Here is a 20,421-nt window from a genome sequence, read left to right as displayed (position 1 = left end):
GAATAAAAAACAGTATTTCCCACCACCATCCCTGGCAAAAACACACAATCAAACAAGCCACCTGCTTGTCCACTTGGGTTCCCCAGGCCTATTGACAGAATCAGGTCTTCAGGTCCTTGTGAAAGTGGGGCCAGTGTAATCTCCAAAGATGATGTTCTAAAGGGACAGAACCACCATGAAGAAGACCCTTCTTCTGGGTCCCATCAAATGTACCAAGACAGGCCCTGAAACCTCCCTGCCTCCCCACTCTACTGGAACTGCTGGATATAACTGAGAAGAGATGGTCTTTCAAATAACCTGATCCCAACCCACGAAAGCTCTTAAAGATAACAACTAGCACCCTGAATTGCATCTGGAAGCAAATCAGCAGCTAGTGCAGCTCCCACAGGAGAGGTGACACATGTACACATCTGCTGCATTTTGAACCAATTGGAGTTTCCGAATGCTTTTCATGGGCAGTTATTTTGCAGAATATAATAACAATTAGAGTTATACAAGGAGTCTCCCATCTAATTTGTAGCCAAATGCTCAACTTGGAAATGTTTCAGGCTACTCTGCATTTGTCTGAGAAGCCTGTCCCTATTCATTTTTTATTCTATTGCTCAAGAAAACTGCAGCTCCTCTCTCCCATTTTTCGACAAAAGGTTAGGATAAAGAGTAAAATAAATCACTAAGGACTATACACACAATGAGATACTGCCACTCCTGCTTGAAGAAGTTAAAGATGTTCCCATTCTAAACTGGATTCAAAGTTCATTCCTAATTGAAGTACAGAATAGTATTCTCACTACACCCTTCAACATAATAGCATTAATATTGGCAATAGGACAGAAACTACGTACATAGCAGTAATTTTTATGGCATTTGAACACATCAGCGAACCAGTGTCCCTCTTCTCCTTTGCATTTACAGAGATATTTTACTCTGTTTATTAAAGCAGGAATATGTTAGATATTTACTAACTAATATGTTTCCCTCAATATGTATGTTTGTGTTCTACACAATTTTTTTGAAGTAATACACAAAGCATATTATTCAATATTGTGACATTTTAAAAATGTTTCCAATCTTCAGAACGTAAGCATACAAACAACCTGCACTGAAATTATAAAAGACACAGAAATTGTGAATAAAGCTTTCTAATGGTTAAAGATAAGATCTTTCCTGCTAATTCCAACAAGGTGGGAAAACATTTTTTAAGCTTAAATAAATCCATGTATTCACAGTGCGCTTAGTTGTATTCCTTTTATTGGTCCTCAGGGTACCATAGAGACAACTTAGCCATTTAGTTGTTTATAAACATTTTTAATTGTACCAAAATCACATTGAGGACAGTTAATGCATAGCTCACAATTTTAAATCTATTAGCAGAAATGTTCTTTAATATGAGTAAAAAGTGCAAGATATATAGTGCAAGTTTAGCTAAGAGGAAATTGGGTTTTGTTTCTTGGAATGTATTTTACTTCCACTTTTGCTGAAATGGAGGAATGTTCCTAGATAGCCAACTATCAACACTATCCTCTCAAAGACATTGTGCAATTGTTCTAGTTTTTCATCTTCTGTGAGCAAAATAGTCAGAAACAGCAGTGGAAAATTCTGAGTAAGTTCCTCCAGGAAAATAGTGTCATCTGGACCCCCTGTGAAACTTTAGTAAGGGCTAATTGCATAATAAAAGCTTTGCCTAGAAGCACCCCATATTTTGGACTTTTGATTTTAAAAATAAAACCACATTTATTTAAAGGCACTTTTGTCAATTTTTTTTCAATAAGGAATGTACACATGAAAGATTGGATCCAAATTTGTTCCATTGATTTTAAATTTCAATTATGTAAAATAAATGGATGAAACAATATAACTTCCCTGGTAAGGAAAATAATCCTACGTAAGCAAGCCAGTGCAAGAAGCAGCATCATAATATGTGACTAACAACAGTACATTGCTTTTGCCATCTAAATGCCATACAACTGGGAAAAGGCACAAGGCATGATTTGAGATTCTGTCCTCTGTGTTATCGTAGACTTCACTAGTCTTCTCCTCCACACAGCAGCAGAAGCCCATTCCTGTAGTCACCAGATGTATCTTTCTATAAAGGATAAACCAACAATGAATCTATAGATTCTCAAAAAAGGAGAGTTATTTGTATGACTATTCTCTAATCATATGATGGACACATACTATTAAATAAAGAATTTTGTTCATCAGAAATCTATAGCTGCAAAACCAACACTATTTACAAATACTATTAGTAGTAAATGTTTAAATATGCTGTTGCCCTTGATAAAATGCCTACAAAAGAATGAGTATTAAGGAGAAATGATCAGGAGTGTCAGATTCAAGATCACCCTCAGCTATAGAAGCCATAGAAGCTAATTAGGTGGTTTAGGAGCAATCACTATCTCAGCCCTAAATGCCACAGAGTTGTGGTTGGTATAAATCTTGAGCTCCTAGAAGAAGGGTGGGACATACATTTTACATATAAGTAAGTAATAAAACAAACTATGATTAAAATTCTTCTGTTTTAACTAATCTAAGTTGAAACATAACTCAAAGCTTGGTAGATTGTAATTACTCTTAAGAAAATGATCACATGAAGCAGCAGTATTTTCTGTTACAAATAATGTGAATTAATAATCATAAGTGAGGTAAAATTTACCTGAATTACATGGTGCAAACTTTTTGCAAAATCCCTTCTGAATGCTTGTCTGATATCAAGTAGATCTTTTTCACTCCTTGAAACCATAATTCTGATCAATGTATCATCATCGGTGCCTGCTCCCTAGTAAAACAAAGTTAAGCAATCGATTAAGGGCACTGGCCAGTAATTCTACCAATTCCCATTATTTAATTCTTTCTGCTGGAGCCACTTTTGTGGCTTATTCACAAACCATAGTTAAAATTAAACAATGACTTAGCATGATGTTTGAATTTTTTGCAACTCAGGAGAAACAATTCATTTTTTAAATTTTATTATTTTAATAACAAAGGTTCTTAAACTGTTGGATCCCATGAGCCCATTTCCCAGCCTTGAATAGTATCATTTACCCTCATAAAAAAAAGCCAGACTCTGTCAGTGTGGCAGTAGGGACAATCCCAAACTGGATTCTCAACTTGCTAACAAAGCAATTAGAAATTGGTCCATTAGCTCCACTCTACGCCCAAGTCATTCAGAGTCTTCTAAACCACAAGATGAATGGCAAATAAATTTGATAAATAAAAAAATATATACATTAATCCATTGGAGAAAATTACCTTCGGTTTTAGAACCCCTGCTGTAATGCAACTTCAAAAAGAATTCAAAACATGGGAATTTAGGTAAAATAAAACTTGACAAAACAAAAAGAGAAACAAAACTAAAAAATGACTACTGCTACATAGAAATTGCTGCAAATTTTTAAGCAACATATTGAAAATGGATTGTATAATGAACACCTCACATCAGATCAATTAATACTTATCACTCAATACTCAAATCTATATTTCAAATACTATATTGTAAACGTTACAAATACCAAGAGAACTGAAAAATTCATAAAATGAAATGTTTTCCTCATTTCATTTTATCTCCTTTTCAATTTTTCTCCAAGAGTAGACTGAGGTTGAAATCCTACGGATGTGTTCTTAAAATATAAAGGTCATTGAACACAACAAGCCTTGTTTCTGCATAAATATATATGGAATAACAAGAAGCCAAAATATTTATGTTCAAGAAAGTAACTAAGATATTGTCAGTCTGAGATTGTTTAAAATAGTAGTGCTTGAAGATGTTGATTTTATTTAAAAATGATAAATACTTACTTTCATTGCATAAAAGAGACATTCAGCAAAATAGGCAGGAACACTTCGGACACACTTCACTAGAAGAAAAACAATCTATGTGAATCACAAAATATTTTAACATTACTTTATCAGATGACAAACAGCTATATAAATGGCATTTTTCCCCTAAACACCGAAAAGTAGTTTTCAAATATTTACAATAAATTATTTGATCCACAATTTCTATCACACATTAATATCTATTTAAACAGGGAATTTAACCGAAACAACCCTTGACAATTCTCTGATTAGAAGTAGAGTGAAATCTTTGACACTGGATTTGCCTAAAGACCCAGGTTAGTTCTTCATTTAACTGAAGGGCTCATGAGTAATTTTAAGCCAGTTGTTCTCTTAGTCCCGTGATGGCGAACCTATGGCACACATGGCACAGGTGGCAGGTGGAGCCATTTGTCAGGGCACGCGAGGCTTGCCCTGTCAGCAGGCCAGTGCACATGCGCGTGCTGGCCAGCTGACTTCGGCCTTCTTTTGAGGCCATTTTTTGCCTTCCGGAGGCTTCCCTAAAGCCTCCGGAGCACAAAAAGCTGGCCCTACGGGCAAACCTGCTCATATAGCCGGTTTTAGCCTTCCGGAACCCTCAGGAGGCTTCCCTAAAGGCTCCGGAGGGGAAAAAATGAAACTATGAGCAAACCGGAAGTCACTTCTAGAAGTTCAAGAATAGGCTTCCAGTTTGCTTGTAGGGTCATTTTTTTGCCCTCCAGAGCCTTCAGGGAAGCCTCCTGGAGGCCCTTGAAGACTCCGGAGGGCTAAAACTGCCCCTACAAGCAAACCGGGAGCCCATTTCTGAACTCCTGGTTTGCCCATAGGGTTGATTTTTCACGCTCCAGGGGCTTTAGGGAAGCTCCTGAAGCCTCCAGAGGGCCTTTGGGGGGCAGGGGAGGCTGTTTTTGTCCTCCCCAGGCTCCTATAAAGCATGCCAAAAATGGGGGGAGCGCTGGTCATGCACACTGTGGTGTGCGCATAGCAGTATGGGTGTAGCATGCACGCATGACCCCCCTGTGCTCCCCCCACTTTTTGCACACAAGCCAAAAAAGGTTCACCATCACTGTCTTAGTTTAAAAATATGCTTATACCCACATATATTATATGACACAGAAAAACAACACAGTCTAGTTAGGATGTATATATGTACATGGCAAAAAAAGGAGAGCCAGCAGAGCTACCTGTGACATGCATAGCAACATGGTTATCACCAACCCACAGCCTCTCAGGGAACTTTGGGTTGGCTTGTGCTTTTATATGGGCCAGCCAGCTAAGAACTTCCAAATTTCCTGACTAATATGTCCATGCCACTCCCCTCCTCCATTGACTAAGCAGGAACTTTGTAATTAAAGGGGCTTCATCTGAGCAGTTACGAGGCAGAAATGGTGACATTGCTTATGGGTCATCAACTAATTAGCTGTACTTTGGAGCAAATTTGTTCCAAAACATATCTGGAGCACACACAGCCACTAATCATGCCACTACTGCTTAAATGACTATGGATGGCAACTGCTCCTTGTACAGCATGACCATCCATTACACAGCTGCTCAGCCCAGTGCCTCTTGCAACAAGGGGCTTTATACCCTATCTATAACTTACATAGCAATATAACTGTTATCTGCAGTGCAACTGTTCAGTCCAAAGACTCTGTAGCTTGTCTGAAGGTCTTCCAGATTGTGCAATTTTGGAATATAATATCATCAATCCAGTGGTGTATTAAACATTAAGCAGACTAAGGCACCATGCCCAAAGGGGGCACCACAAAGTTGAGAAAGAAAAAAAAACAATGAAGATTTGTACAATATGTACAAAGGAGGGGCATCAAGATTTGTCAGTGCTTAGGACATCAGTGAGCCTTAATCTGTAGCAATCCATAAACCACCCAGCCTGGAAGTTCTTTGGTCAGAGCTGCAGAAAAAGACTGACGAAATTTCTTTCACAACACTGTCCTGAAGTGATTTGAGGCCACCCACTTAGTTAATGGATTCTATGTTGCTAGATAACACAGGCCTAGTATATACAAGCTTAAGATTCCTCAAGAATGGGACTATACATTACCAATTGCCAGAAGCAGCTTTTCAAGTGCACCAGATGTTTCACGATCAATTGTTTCTTCAATTTGAAAACCGGAAATTGTCATGTATTTGTCAAAAACTGAAAGAAGAAAAAAAAGGTAAAAGTGGTATCTACATTTTAATTATTACATATTACTTACTTTTAGTTTCTTCAAACAAGCTTAGAAAAACATACGTATAAACTCATATACATGCCTCAACATATGGGCAGGACAATTAAGTCAGCTACAAAAAGGGAAAATTTAAATATTCAAAGATACATCCAGCTTATTGTGCATCTACATATTTCTTTAAGTCATTAAAAACACTTATCACTACTCTTTTTAGTACTACTCACCCTTCCTTAAGTGAGATATACTTCGAGTTCCCAGAATGGTGATAAATTTTTCTTCATCTGTTCCCCATTTCAGTTCCCCAGCTCTAAAGAGCTCCTGTTAGAATAAAAAGAAAGTTATTAATAAAAAGAAATAGTAAGATTTTTCTGTGTTCTACATAAAACTAAGGGTCATAAAGACAACATTTATCTTAGGTAAAGGGTTCAATATTAGATCATGTGTTTACTAGAAGACTTTTGAACCATCCTTATCACAATTAGTATGTTTGCATTCATTCTTTTGGCCACTTCAATATGATTCCCAATCACAACCTTCCCAATATTGCTACTCTTCAAATGTGTTGGACTTCCCACCATCTCAGTAAGAACCATTATTTCTGTTCTTTATAATTTTCTCATGAGACAACAGCTTCACATTGTGGAATGGAGATGATGCCTCACGTGATGTTTTTTGTTGAATAATTCAAATACTTTCAAAAAGAAAATAAATTCTAGATGTCTTTTAAAAACCACACAATTTCAACCATTTCAGAATAGACCTTGTAAATTTGTGTATGTGTGTGTGTATGTTGTATTTGAGCTGATAAATAAATAAAGGGAGACTCAAATACAGTTCAACTACAACACAAATGTAACAAAGGCAACAGTAAAAGTATTGGCTTTCTGTCTGGATGGTCTCTTGTGATGAATCGATAGACAGAGAAAGGAAGCAGTATGCCTCCTCCCATATTTGGGCATACCAGGGGTTGTGACACTAAATACATACATACATACATACATACATACATACATACATACATACATACATACATACATACATACTACACATAAACACACACACAATATTGAAGAAGCCAAATCCACTTAATAACCATATAATTTACTTAATGACAGTGTGATTCATTTAACCATTGTAAAAACTGTCATAAAATTGCATCTGACATGACTGCAAAGAATTTTAATATAAAGTGTTATTGTGGTCATAAGTCAAGGACGATCTGTTATAAAATTAATATGCTTCCTCTTTTAATAAGTGGCTGTTTTTAAAATGTCCACTCTATCTGATTAAAAGCAGATTCTAAGTCCAGCTCTTATAAAAGAAAGTTAATGATCACGAGATGTATCATGGATTAATCCATTTTTTGGAAACAGAACTGTGTTTACATAAAAAGTGTTAATGACTTTTCAAAAACCTCTCTGGAACAGAATGATTCAGTATCATCTCTGTACCTTTAATTTCATAACAACCTTATGACAAAGTCATAATTCAATTTAAAATGATAAAGCAGAAAAGATAACTTTATCCTTATAGGGGATAACTAGGCAGAGCCTGAGGGAGGTGTCAAGCACATCATTAGTCTCGAGTCCTTTTGTACCCACAAGAGATCTAAGTCCAGTCCACCTTGAATTCTGTTGACTCTTATCTATTGTCTACCATTGCTTTACCATTAGTAGTTCAGATTCTTGTAGTGAGCATTAGCATATAATATGCATTTAAACTGCCTGGACTCCTGATTTCCTATGCTTGCTTGACATTCTTTAACTTGCTACATAAAGGATAATTGTTGACAAACTAATTCCAAGTATTGAGATTGTACTGAAATTTGAGTAATAAGTTAGTATAAACATGTTGGAAAAACTTTTGGGCCCAATGGTAGTCCTTGGACTACAGCTCTAATTGGGACTGGAATTTCCATCACTGAGCAAACTGGTTATGAAGCAAAACATCATATGACTGCATCACTTAGTAAGGACAGTTTCAGTAGTCCAGATTGTGGTTGTTAGGCCAGGACAATGTGATCATTAAGCAAGGACATCATGCTTCTCCTGTCTTGCATGAACTGCCTCTGTTTTAATTCCTCCATTTCCCTCTCATCTCTTATCTTTTGGCTGTCCTCCATTTCACTACCTACACTTACAGTATAGCTATTATTCCCTTCCATTGTCTCCAATTCACCTGGGGTTGAAACAGAGGCAGATCTGGGACCTGCAGTTGAAGCAGAATACCTTGACTATGGGACACTGTGACCAGACATAAATGCAGGGCAATCACCAACTCGGGAGTCCTCCTAGATCCACAGCTATCGTTTGACCATCACTTGACGGCTGTGGCTAGGGGGGCATTCGCCCAGGTTCGCCTGGTGCGCCAGTTGCGACCCTACCTGAATCGGGAGGCACTCACAACAGTCACTCGGGCCCTTGTGACCTCTAGGCTGGAATACTGCAATGTGCTCTACATGGGGCTGCCCTTGAAGAGCATCCGGCGTCTTCAGCTGGTACAGAACGCGGCCGCGCGAGCGATTGTGGGTGCACCGCGGTTCACCCACATTACACCTATCCTCCGCGAGCTGCGCTGGCTACCTGTCGATTTCCGGATGCGCTTCAAGGTGCTATTAGTCACCCATAAAGCCCTGCATGGTAGTGGATCTGGATACTTGAGAGACCGCCTTCTGCCAATTACCTCCCTGAGACCAATTAGATCACACAGATTGGGCCTCCTCCGTATTCCATCGGCCAGCCAGTGTCGGCTGGCAACCACAAGGAGGAGGGCCTTCTCAGTAGTAGCCCCGACCCTTTGGAACGAACTCCCCGTGGAGATTCGTACCCTCACCACCGTCCAGGCCTTCCGCACAGCCTTGAAGAACTGGCTAGCCCGTCAGGCCTGGGGATAAAGATAGTTGCCCCTCCCGAATGATGAATGCATGTTGCCTATTGTTTTTATTATATGTGTCTATGTTACTGTTTGCATTTCCCCTTCCCTGATTTTATGTGAGCCGCCCTGAGTCCCCTCAGGGAAAAGGGCGGCCTACAAATTTCAATAAAATCAAATCAAATCAAATGCCCACATTTTGATCATATGACTGTGAGGTGCTGCAATGGCCAGAAGTTTAAGAACCAATTTTAACTACTGTACCATTTGTTCAGCACCATCATAACAGTCATAGAACAAATGATCATAACTCAAAGACTACCTGTAAACATTACAAGCTGAGTTATTGTCAACTTCACAAGGTAATTCAAACAAGAGGCACACAGAGAAGTATTAGCTATAACTTTATTGCAAGCTTCATTAACAGAATCTTGGAAGTCTGCAAGTATAAATTTGTCTTTATAATTCAAGAAACTAGGAAGGGTCTCTTCTGAGGCATTTGCCTTAACTCCATTCTTTCTGAGGACTTGGCTGCCTTTTGTTACTGTGCAGCTTTTCCTCTTGTCTTCCAAGGACATTCCTACACACTACTACAGGTATCAATATTACCCTGTTTCCATGAAAATAAGCCCTCCCCGGATAATAAGCCCAATTGGGCTTTTGAGCACATGCGCTAAAATAAGCCCTCCCCCCAAAATAAGCCCTCCCCCAAAATACTGCAACACAGCAGCAGCCATGAGGTGACCAGGCTTGCCGCCTCCTGCACCTCAAAAATAATAAGACCTTCCCGAAAATAAGGCCAAGCCCCCATAGAATTTTATTTATATAGTCTCCTCTCAGCACCTCTGTATGACAATACATACTACTATTCAGTGACATACGGTGAGATTTATGACATACGGTGAGATTTATGGTGAGGCACTGACACAGTGATGGTTTCAAATATTTTTAGACTTATGGACTTCAACTCCCAGAATTCCACAGTCAGGCATGCTCAGTTCCGATTTAAAGCGACAGCATTTGTTTTTCTCCTTTGCGAAAGAAGTTTCCTTCTTTCTTTTTCTTCTCCTTCCCCTCCTTCCTCCCTCTCTCCCTCCCTCCCCCCCTCTCTCAAACACACACACACACAAACACACAGAAGTTGGATTGGACTCCTCCCCCCTTCCCTCTCTCTCTCACTCTCTATTAAACTCGAATTGTGCGATTGTTGTGTTTTCTTTTTAACATGCTGTATTGTCTATTGTTTGTCTTCTCCCCCTCCCTCTTTTGAATTGTGAGCCGCCCTGAGTCCCCCCAGGGAAAAGGGCGGCATACAAATAAAGGCAAAACATAAAAAAACATAAAACATAAACACACACACACACACAAAGTTGGATTGGAGGGAGAGCACCAGCGAGGAGATCACAGGAGGAGGAAGTAATCCAGTCAAAGAGCCATACTGGAGCACACATACTTTCCCCCAGCCCAGCTTCACTGATTACAGGTTTGAAAAGACACGTGGCACTGCCTGCAAGCAAGCTACACTTGGGGAGGAAGAGCACAAGCGAGCCTGGGTCCTTCCCTCCAGCCTTTGCCCAAAGCCCCGCACCAGGAGGATGAAGTTTGAATTCTTCCCCCTCCCTCTGACCCACTCGTACCTTTTTCAGCTGTTTCAGAGAGGATTTCAACTCTGCTCTTGCCTCAGGTCCTCTGAAGAAGCCCCGCCCAAACGAGCGCCCTTTACTATGAGGCAGGAGAACTGCATGCCTCACATATGTCAGGAATTTTTAGGCTTTTAACCCTTGCTTAACTCTGTTCAAGTAATCATAAAATGCCTAAAGTCAGACTAGATGAGGCACACAGTTCCCCTGCCTCATAGTAGAGGGCGTTTTTTTAGAGGCTTTTTTAAACAGTTAAGCAGAGTCATCCACGGAGAGGCAGCAACTAAGCTCAGCCTGACCTCAGCTCTCACCTTTTTCCTTTTACATTTTTTTTCTTTTCATGATGGGAGTGGTGAGGCTGTGCCTCCCCTGCCTCACCTGACTGCACATCACTGCTACTATTGAGGGATCTACTACTTGGTTATACAAAGAAGATATCCATGTACAATTTGTTAGCTAGCACAATACTAAAATCTGTATCAAACAAGGCATAAAAAGGTACAGAACAAACAATATGTGAAGGCAAGAGCAACATAAAGGTGACCCCTTTTGTCTTCTTTTTTCTGGGGGAGCATACATTTCTCAACCATCTAAAACTTAAATATCTGTTGACAGAAAACACTATCCTATGAAAAAAACAGTTAAATTACTATGATTAACTGTAAAGCTTATCTGATTTAAGAAGAAATATGATATTCTATGAGCAACAAACTTATTGGTTGCCACAACTCTTTTTTCCAGCATGCAAACCAAATATTAACAGAACAATGGAAAACATTATTCATTGGAATATTTGCTTTCCTAAGATTCCTGGAACACTTATATGCTGTGAATTATAATTACTTTGAAATAATGTTACACAAGTAGTTTTAGCACTCCTTCTTTTAAATCCTTCATACATTCTAAGTAATATTAATTATGTCATACATCAAAGTCAGCCAGTACAGCATAGTACCCTCATCTCCATCTGGTGGTTTCTCATATATGTTTGACTTCAACTCCTACAATCTCCAGCCCTTAATACTGAAAATGTACCAAGTTATTAAAAAAAAAACCTGGCACAGTGAATAAGAGTTAAAATAGACACAAATAAATTAAGCATTGTCATATACAGGTCCTGGAAGAAGTCTGAATGAATAAAGTAGGAAAGGATCAGTTATGAAACTACCAATATACACAATATAGTGTTTGCCTAACCAGCTTAATCAATCTCACTAGAGAATTTCTTGGATACAACTAGAACAATAAATGAAATGCATTCTAAATAATATTTGAAGTTGCTAAAATATAGTCCACCAATATTTGGAAAGAACCACTAGCTCAAGGCTTTTCCATAATGGAAATGAGACACTCATATTTAGCAAAACATTTTTGCAAATAAAGCAAGCCTGAACTTTCCTTCTCCTTTCTCCATTTCATATAGAAAGCATTAACTGGAGTTATGGGTTAAAAAGTAACTACTTCTTTGCTGAGTAGAGGCTGCCTCCAGATAGTTACTTAGACTTCAAGAAACTTGGCCTCCAAGTTTATAACAATAGGGTAGTGGTTGGGTAGTTGTCTCCTGTTCAAGTCCTTTTAATTATGGCTAATTCAGCTTGCCTTTTTAAGATCAATCAAGGTCAGTTAGGTGCTGCCACTTACTCAGATACCAGATTTACAGATTTTAGTACAAAAATAAGGTATCCTGTGTTGATCTCCAGGACAGTATTCCAAACTGATGTCTCTTGGAGACATGAAAACGTAAACCATATCCCTTATTTCCAATTTTTAAAAGGGGATGTCAATTATAAACTCTTCAAGCTTTTATTACCAACTTTTTCATTTTTCTAGCATACCATTTTCCAGAACTATTTTGAGGAATGGAAACAATAGGCTCAATTTTTTATGTTTCCAAAACTAAATGATGTTTGCTGTCTTAAACACCTACTTGCAGGCACACATAAACATTCAAACTAGAAATAATTTACCCTAGTTTGAGAATGGAACCATACAATTCAAGGAGACATCTGGATCCAGCACTAATTCCAAAAAGTGATTCATTTATTTACTTCTTTATTGTGAATATATACTTATTTCTCACGTATTTATAATGCAGTAATTATACAATTATTATTCTTCATATAAGGGAAAAATAACTAGAATTCCTGGCTTCTTTGCGGTAATGATGTTTAACTGAAAAAATTGCCTGTATCGTTTCCATACGAGAATCCAGCTTGTTCAATCACTTGAGATCTCTTACTTTCTAATGTCCCGATGGTCCCATTTTAGATATGTTGAGGTGAAACAGAAAGAGGGAATCTTTACCTACCTGAGCATCTTGCTCAATTAGGCTTTCTTTAATCTGGCCATCAGGGTCTCTGTTGGCCTAAAAGGAGTACAAGTAAAAGTTTTATGACTCTGTGAATCAAGACTATAATTAGATAGTATTTAAAAATCAGTGGTTATTATATCATAGTCAAGTCTTTCTTTTCTTTCTCTCTCTCTCTCTCTCTCTCTCTCTCTCTCTCTCTCTCTCTCTCTCTCTCTCTCTCTCTCTCTCTCTCTCTCTCTCTCTATCAATGCATCAATGGTATTACTTTTGTCACAATTTGGAAAAGAAAGATACATCAGGTTAGGTATCTTGCAGCTCTAGAGCTGCATGTGACTTCCAAACCAACTCTATCCATTCACCGATCCTTCCTTTCTTCTTCCTCAACAAAGCCCACTAGCTGCCTGCAATATGTTTCCAAAGTCCAGTCCCAAAGATCCAAGATACACAAGTTAATATAAAAGCTGGTCAATTTCTGAACCATTTATTTGATTTCAATCTTAGAACCTTACTTGTACAAGAACTACCAACATTCGCTGATAGTAGCCAGAGGTATCTGATGTGATATGATCTTCTAAATCGGCTCCATATTCTGCAAAAAAATCCAAAACCATTTGCATTATTAAAGAAAATTTGAATTCAAAAATAAAAAAATACATGACTAAACATTTCCTTTATTCAAAGGCCAGTCACTTTAGTTTCAGAATGCCATAAGCATTTATTCCTGAACAGAACATATTGTATTGAGAAAATTGGCTAAAAGATCTACCGTGTTTCCCCAAAAATAAGACAGTGTCTTATTTTCTTTTTACACACAAAATATGGCTTGGGCCTTATGATGAGGGGAGGGTTTATTGTTTTGGGGTTGCCGGGTGGCTGCTCTCTTGTGAGCGGGCTCCCAAAGAGCCAAGCACAGCCTCATGGGCGAATGGTTGTGTAGCGCTGTCGCAGGAGCGCAACACAGCAACCAACCTAGCAGTATCCTGAAGGTGCTAAGCAATGTGATCACCTTTACCTCCCCCCCGGTTCCCACGGCTTGGCACCTTTGGGATACCGCTAGGTTGGTGAGCTGCGCTGTGCCTGGCCGGATGTGGGGCTTTTTCCAGGGGGCTTATTTGCGCGTGAGGGCTTATATTTTTGCCCACCAGAAAAATGTGGCATTAAGACATGTCTTAATTTAGGGGAAACATGGTAAGCTTCCATAAATTGTCCACCCCCGAAACATGCCACATTCCCACAACCAAAAATTACCTTCCTGATAAACTTGCTTTATATTTCGGATTTCAGCAGGTGTCCGAGATGCAAGAATTTCAGTCAAGACTTGTTCATCAGTTCCTGCCCCCTGAAACCAATGTAATGAGATCATGAAATCGTATCATTTTTCTTAGTATAGTATTAACAATCAAGCTAACTTGCAGTTCTTTCTATAATTCTTCTTTTAAGCTGAAATATCAGATCAAAAATTTTATTTTATAATCAGAATGTAAAGAAATACTAGCATAACTCCAATATATTTGAAATAAATCCATAATGTTCAAGAATGCCTATTTCTTAGTTTGAGAATGCCTAACCATAAGATCCATAAGGGTGGGTGAAACTACATAAATAGATTCCAATTGACTCATACAGGAAATGTGGCAAGGCTTACTGCTGAAATTTGAATTCCTGTAATATAGTCCTTTTGTCCAACAGATTTTGCTGAACAGTTTTTTTAGCTCAAAAGAATTCAGATTGCTTCTCTTTTTTTAAAATGTTAAATAAATTAACAAATGTTTAACAAAAATAGACTTTTATTATAATTTATAAATCTGTTTGCCAGGATTGAACATTTAATTGTCATACTTTTTCAATAACTGGTAAAACCATCTTATGTTTAATAAAGGAAGCTCTGTATTTGAACATGTTTGGCATTCTAGTTTGTATAAATCTTATAAAAATGTATGCACAGTTGGAATGCAAAAAGCTAAAGTCAGATTAGTGTACTACGTAAAAGATTTATTCTTAAAACTATGCAGATTTCTTTTTTGCAGCACTTGGCCTTCCTAAACCATTCTAATAATTACATTAATATATTCCATTTTCCTAAATTTAGGTAATTGTAATTTACTTATCTGCCAATACATTTAGCACTTGTTTGCATCTTTGTTCTAGTACTCATATACATACAAGGAATTTCTGCCAAAGGAATATATTTTAGGGATCAGCTTTTCTCTGACGTAGCATCACAAGTTAGTTTTGCTCTATGACAATAGAGGCAATTTCATGGAGGGCAACCAATAGCAATTTATTTTCCTGCTCTGAGAATTTTGGAATGAAATACAAATGCCTATCATATATCGGAAATACTTTGGCATAAAATAAATATGGAAAATTTATAGGAATGTTTCATAACTGGCAGTTCATATAATAATGGTTTATAGAAGTGGGTGCAACTAGGAGTAAAGAGATCAGGTAGCTGTTTTTCACAACTAGCAGGAAAAAAACTATATTCACATGGTCACTATCCTACTATTTCTTTAACTCACTCACTTTGGAAATAACAGGTCAGTGATATAGCCTTATTTTGGATCCAAATGTAACCAAGTAATAGTGTAGTAACTGGAAGATATAAATAGTCCTCGACTTACAACCACAAAAGGAACTAGAGAGTTCATTGTAAAGTAATGCAGTCATTAAGTGAGATATCGTATGACCATGACTTGTGACACTTCCTGCTGGGTTTCCCATTGACTTTTCAGGTCAGAAGCCATCTGGGAAGGTCATAAAAGGCGATCCTATGACCAAGAGGATGGTGTGACAGTTTAAAGTCACGAGTCGCTTTTTTAGTGTCATCATAATTACGATCGCTAAACATTTCAATTTTGGCTTATTTAATAATATTGATGTGAAATGGCTGGTTTCAATTACAAACAGAATACAAGAACAAAAACACCCAACACTTCAAATTCATATTATACTAAGCAGGATTAATTTTAACTGTGATTGAGGAACAAGGCATGTTGGCTGGGTTCACATATCACACTAAGGAGAAACAAAGGTGACATTGCAGCATAGCCCAATTTAGAACCTTGGGGGAAATGGCTAAACTTTCCAGTGTGATTTCAGGGTTCTGAGGTATCAACAGGGTTGCCAAGGGACCACATAAAACCCACTGGTTTTAAGTCACCCACTATAGCCTTGGAAATTACTTTCACAGCATGTAAGTAGGTTGGTAAAGGAGAAAATGTCCCCTCCTTCAGATAAGTAGATAACTACCATTTCTCACTCTGTCAGAGTCTCATAAATCTACCTACACTTATGAAGAGATGATAATGGTCATGAGCTGACCTGATAGAAACTTCCTGACAAATGTATAGATCTAGTTCCTGAGGTAAAAAAGAAAAAACTAGTGCAATTGAATGGCCCGAGAGAAATAGTCAATGGCTGCTTGTTCTAGGTTTCAAAAGCTAAAGACATCTAGTCACTCTGCAATCGATATGAAATTAACAGTACATTTTTAATCATTAACACAGTGCGACTGCCGTAAAATCCCTTTCCAAAGTTCCCAGCTGCTTCTTCTGTGGGAGAGGAAGAAAAATCACCTGATTTTCCAACCTACTTCTCTTCTTTCTTCTGTCCAGTACCTTATTGATATTATCACTTGAATCAGATCCTAAGTCAGTGATGGCGAACCTATGACACGCGTGTCAGTGCTGACACGCGTAGCCATTTGGGGTGACACGCACAGGATTTCATGCGATTCATCCTCGGCTCCTGCACGGCCGCCGAGGATGAAAGAATCTGTGCTGGAGGAATGGGGGGGGCGGGACGTGTGATCTCCCCCGCCCACACTCACTTACTGTATCGCCGCCGCCCCTTTCTGAGCGCAGGGGCTGCTGGTAAGGCGTGCGTGCCGTGCGCACACACGTCATCAGCGCGGCGAGGGAGGACCCGCAGGAGAGGAGCGCGGGAACAGTGCGCGCCTCTCTCCAGTCAGGCCGGCACAGAGAGTCTACTCCTGGGACTGTCGGTTACGACCGCACCACACTTATCTCAGTTCACGGCAGGGTTGTGGAGTCTGCTGCTTCCAGCTCCACGTCCTCATCAACATGCCGCTCCGGCCCGCCCCCGCTATGAATATTCATATTCTTCGCCCTCGCGTCACTAGGAATATTTATAGCAGGGGCGGGCTGGAGCGGCATGTTGATGAGGACGTGGAGCTGGAAGCAGCCGACTCCACAGCCCTGGTTCACGGCACCCCAAACAAGTTCAATAATATCAAGGGCAACATTCGAAATCGACTGATGAACAAAGAAGTTACTAAGCAGGTATGTTAAATAATTTGTTTTTGGTTTATTAAATACAATTATATATTGCAATTATACATTTTTGTAGTTTAAACTATAAATTGCGCAAAATTATGTTTTTGTTGAAGTGACACACAACGCGAGTTATGCTCGATTTTTTGCCGATTTTTGACACACCATGCCAAAAAGGTTGCCCATCACTGTCCTAAGTGTTAGGGGTTTTTTCCACTGACTCAGTAAGTTAAACTGTATCTATCTTCCTTCAAATATTAGCATTAAAAATCAATATTTGACTGCAATACTACATAGGATTTTTTGTCGAGTGACAGTATTGGTAACAAAATTACCCACGATCACAAGGCTCTAAGGAGTACTTAAGAATAATATTTTTAACTCATATGCTGAAATTGAATGACAGCAGAAAACTGTCAACAAAAATATTAATATTAATTATCCATGACTTGCATATTACAGAACTTGCACAGTCAGTTGAATTAATCAAATAGAAGTTCATTGCTATTATGAGCCTTTAATAATTGGGACTGCAACAAAATGTTTCAGTATGAAATTATTTTGTTCAGGTGTGCTTATTCACCATTTCATTCCACTTTTATCAAATTTTTTGCCCCAACCTCAAATAGCAACTATCCAATGACCATGTACCCTCTTAAGAAATTGAAGAGGGCAATATTTCTCCCATTTGTGAATTTATTCCTTTGAATGGGTAGCATTAATACTGCTGATTCATTCATTCTACATTTATACACTTACATTCTTAGTCAATTCCTTATCACACACTTTACTTTTGTTACTGGAATTATTCAAAATCCCAGGTTGTTATGTTTTGTTTAACATGATTTATAGCAATATGTAAATGTAGTTGTCTTCCCTTCCAAACGTCCTCCCTTCCAAAGATACTTTTTTCCAATCAGTTTCTATTTGCTGTTTTATTCTTTTTTTGTCAATTCTCTGGGCACTGAGCAATTCTCGTTCTTTTCCAAAATCTTTTTCTTTTTCTTAATCTCCTATTAATTTCTGTCTGTCTGTGTTTGTCTGTCTTTATCTGTCTCTCTCACACACGTCATTTTAATTCAGTTTACAAAAGCATTCAAAACATCTTCTTACTTTTTTGCATACAGTGTATTTAATTAATACAAAACAATTGTAAGCAGCTGCTTAAAAATCACCCAATAGATACAAAGCAGCATAAATTGAAATTCAACCACAAATGTAATTTAACAGGTGCATTGTTCCCTGAACATTATATTATAAACAGTTTTATAACAACATTCTTATTCCAGCCCACAGGTAATGCTAAAATCTGTTGATTTGAAAGTAAATTTTATTACAATGAAAACTAACATTATAACCAAACAGATCAATTGTCATAACTGTTAACTTCAGAATTAAAAGGAAAGATTCCATTATAAATAAATTAACTTTTTAATTTAAAGTTCTGCCATTTTACCTTAATGGCATGTTTTAGTGCATGTGCATCATAAATCTGTTCAGGTCTCATCAGGGAAACTATGAGCGTTTCCAGTTTGCCTGTAAGTTCCGATTTAAGGTCATCGACCAAATCCTAAATGAAAGAATAAAGAATAAGTAATTAATGAGAAATACATATCAATACCAGTATTTCAGTTCTAATTATTCCATCTAGACCTTGCCATATTAATATTCCATATAAATGTTGGGAGATATGTATATATACTAGTGGTGGTTTTCCATTTTTTTTTTTTTACTACTGGTTTGCTCGTGCACGCATGCACAGCAGCGTACAGGTGGCTGGGTAGAGTCTCCCGCCGCCGCTACTACCACTTCACAGGATCCGGGCCGAACTTGGAGCAACCCACCTCTGATATATATATATGTATGTACTGTATTTTTCAGAGTATAAGACGCACCGGAGTATATGACACACCAAGGTTTTGAAGAGGCAAATAAAAAAAAAGGTTTTGCATTCTGCAAACCTCCCAAAACGGCCCATTTTTCGAAAAATGGGCCCGTTTTTTTTTCCAAAAAAAGGGCATGGGTAGCCTTTAGGAGGCTTGTAGAGTGCTCCCGGGGGTGCCCCTCAAATGATAAAAATGGCCCTTTTTTTGCAAAAACAGGCCCATTTTTCATCAAAAAAGGGCTTGGTTAGCCTTATGGAGGCTTATAGAGTGTTCCTGGGGACTAGGGGGGCAAAATTGAACAAAAAATGGCCTGTTTTTTGCTCATTTCTACCCTCCCCAGCCCCCAGGAGCTCTCTGAAAGCCTATGCACATCCATTTTTGTAAAGGAGCCAGGCTTTCGGGAGTCAAAAAATGCTGTGTGTATGTATGTATGAGTGTGTGTGTGTGTGTATGTATATGATATATGTTTGTGTGTGTGTGTATGTATATGTGTGTGTATGTATGTGTGTGTGTGTGTGTGTGTGTATGTATGTATGTATGTATGTATGTATGTATGTATGTATGTATGTATGTAATTAGTGTCACAACCCCTGGTATGCCCAAACATGGGAGGAAGCAAACTGCTTCCATTCTCTGTCTATCGGCTCGTCACAAGAGACCATCACAACAGAAACCCAATATTTTTACTGTTGCCTTTGTTACATTTGTGTTGTATTTATATATATTATATTAATTATATTATATTATATTATATTATATTATATTATATTATATTATATTATATTATATTATATTATATTATATTATATTATATTATATTATATTATATTACATTACATTACATTACATTACATTAATTATATTATATTATATTATATTATATTATATTATATTATATTATATATTTATATATATATATATATATATATATATATATATATATATATATATATATATATATATATATATATATATATATATATATATATATATATATATATATATATATATATATATATATATATTACACACACACACATACACAGAAGTGAACAGTAAGAAAAATAAACAAGTAATAATCAGCCAACCAAAAGAATTAACCATCATGAAATATCTGTAATATGAAAAAGCACAAGTAGAATCACCTACTTACCCGGCCAAAAGAAGTTTTAAATTGTACTGCAATTTCTTGGCGTTGAGCATTGCTTCTGCCTGTTATAATCTTCAAGATTGGGTCTTCATCAGTTCCTTAAATTATGCAAGTTAAAATAAAATCATTCACTGAAAGAACAGCAATAGTTTATGAATGAATGTAAACATTAAGTCCATATAGTTCTATTCTTGAAATCTTCTCTTACTTGGAAAACTCTATATTAATGTAAACATAGTCCTCACTTCTCAAGTGATCATAAC

The 20,421-nt window shown here is 37.7% G+C and overlaps 1 protein-coding gene across 1 annotated transcript in view; it reads right to left on the bottom strand.

The window, feature by feature from the left end:
* Positions 1 to 1,284: 1,284 nt before the first annotated feature.
* ANXA5 (annexin A5) overlaps positions 1,285 to 20,421 on the bottom strand; it is a 42,481-nt gene continuing 23,344 nt past the window's right edge. The window contains exons 4-13 of the mRNA XM_087724431.1: positions 20,162 to 20,256; positions 18,579 to 18,692; positions 14,076 to 14,166; positions 13,337 to 13,416; positions 12,825 to 12,881; positions 6,230 to 6,323; positions 5,876 to 5,971; positions 3,796 to 3,854; positions 2,654 to 2,776; positions 1,285 to 2,083 (exon numbers count right to left, since the gene is read on the bottom strand). Of these exons, the coding sequence (XP_087580557.1) occupies positions 2,024 to 2,083; positions 2,654 to 2,776; positions 3,796 to 3,854; positions 5,876 to 5,971; positions 6,230 to 6,323; positions 12,825 to 12,881; positions 13,337 to 13,416; positions 14,076 to 14,166; positions 18,579 to 18,692; positions 20,162 to 20,256 (869 nt within the window). The 3' untranslated portion in view covers positions 1,285 to 2,023. The remainder of the gene's footprint in view (positions 2,084 to 2,653; positions 2,777 to 3,795; positions 3,855 to 5,875; positions 5,972 to 6,229; positions 6,324 to 12,824; positions 12,882 to 13,336; positions 13,417 to 14,075; positions 14,167 to 18,578; positions 18,693 to 20,161; positions 20,257 to 20,421) is intronic.

Source organism: Thamnophis sirtalis, unplaced genomic scaffold, assembly GCF_051295495.1.
Source record: "Thamnophis sirtalis isolate CommonGarterSnake01/CBP01778 unplaced genomic scaffold, rThaSir2_p1.2 scaffold_10, whole genome shotgun sequence".
In the NCBI taxonomy this organism is placed as follows: Eukaryota; Metazoa; Chordata; class Lepidosauria; order Squamata; family Natricidae; genus Thamnophis; species Thamnophis sirtalis.
This window is presented reverse-complemented; position numbering and strand designations above follow the sequence as displayed.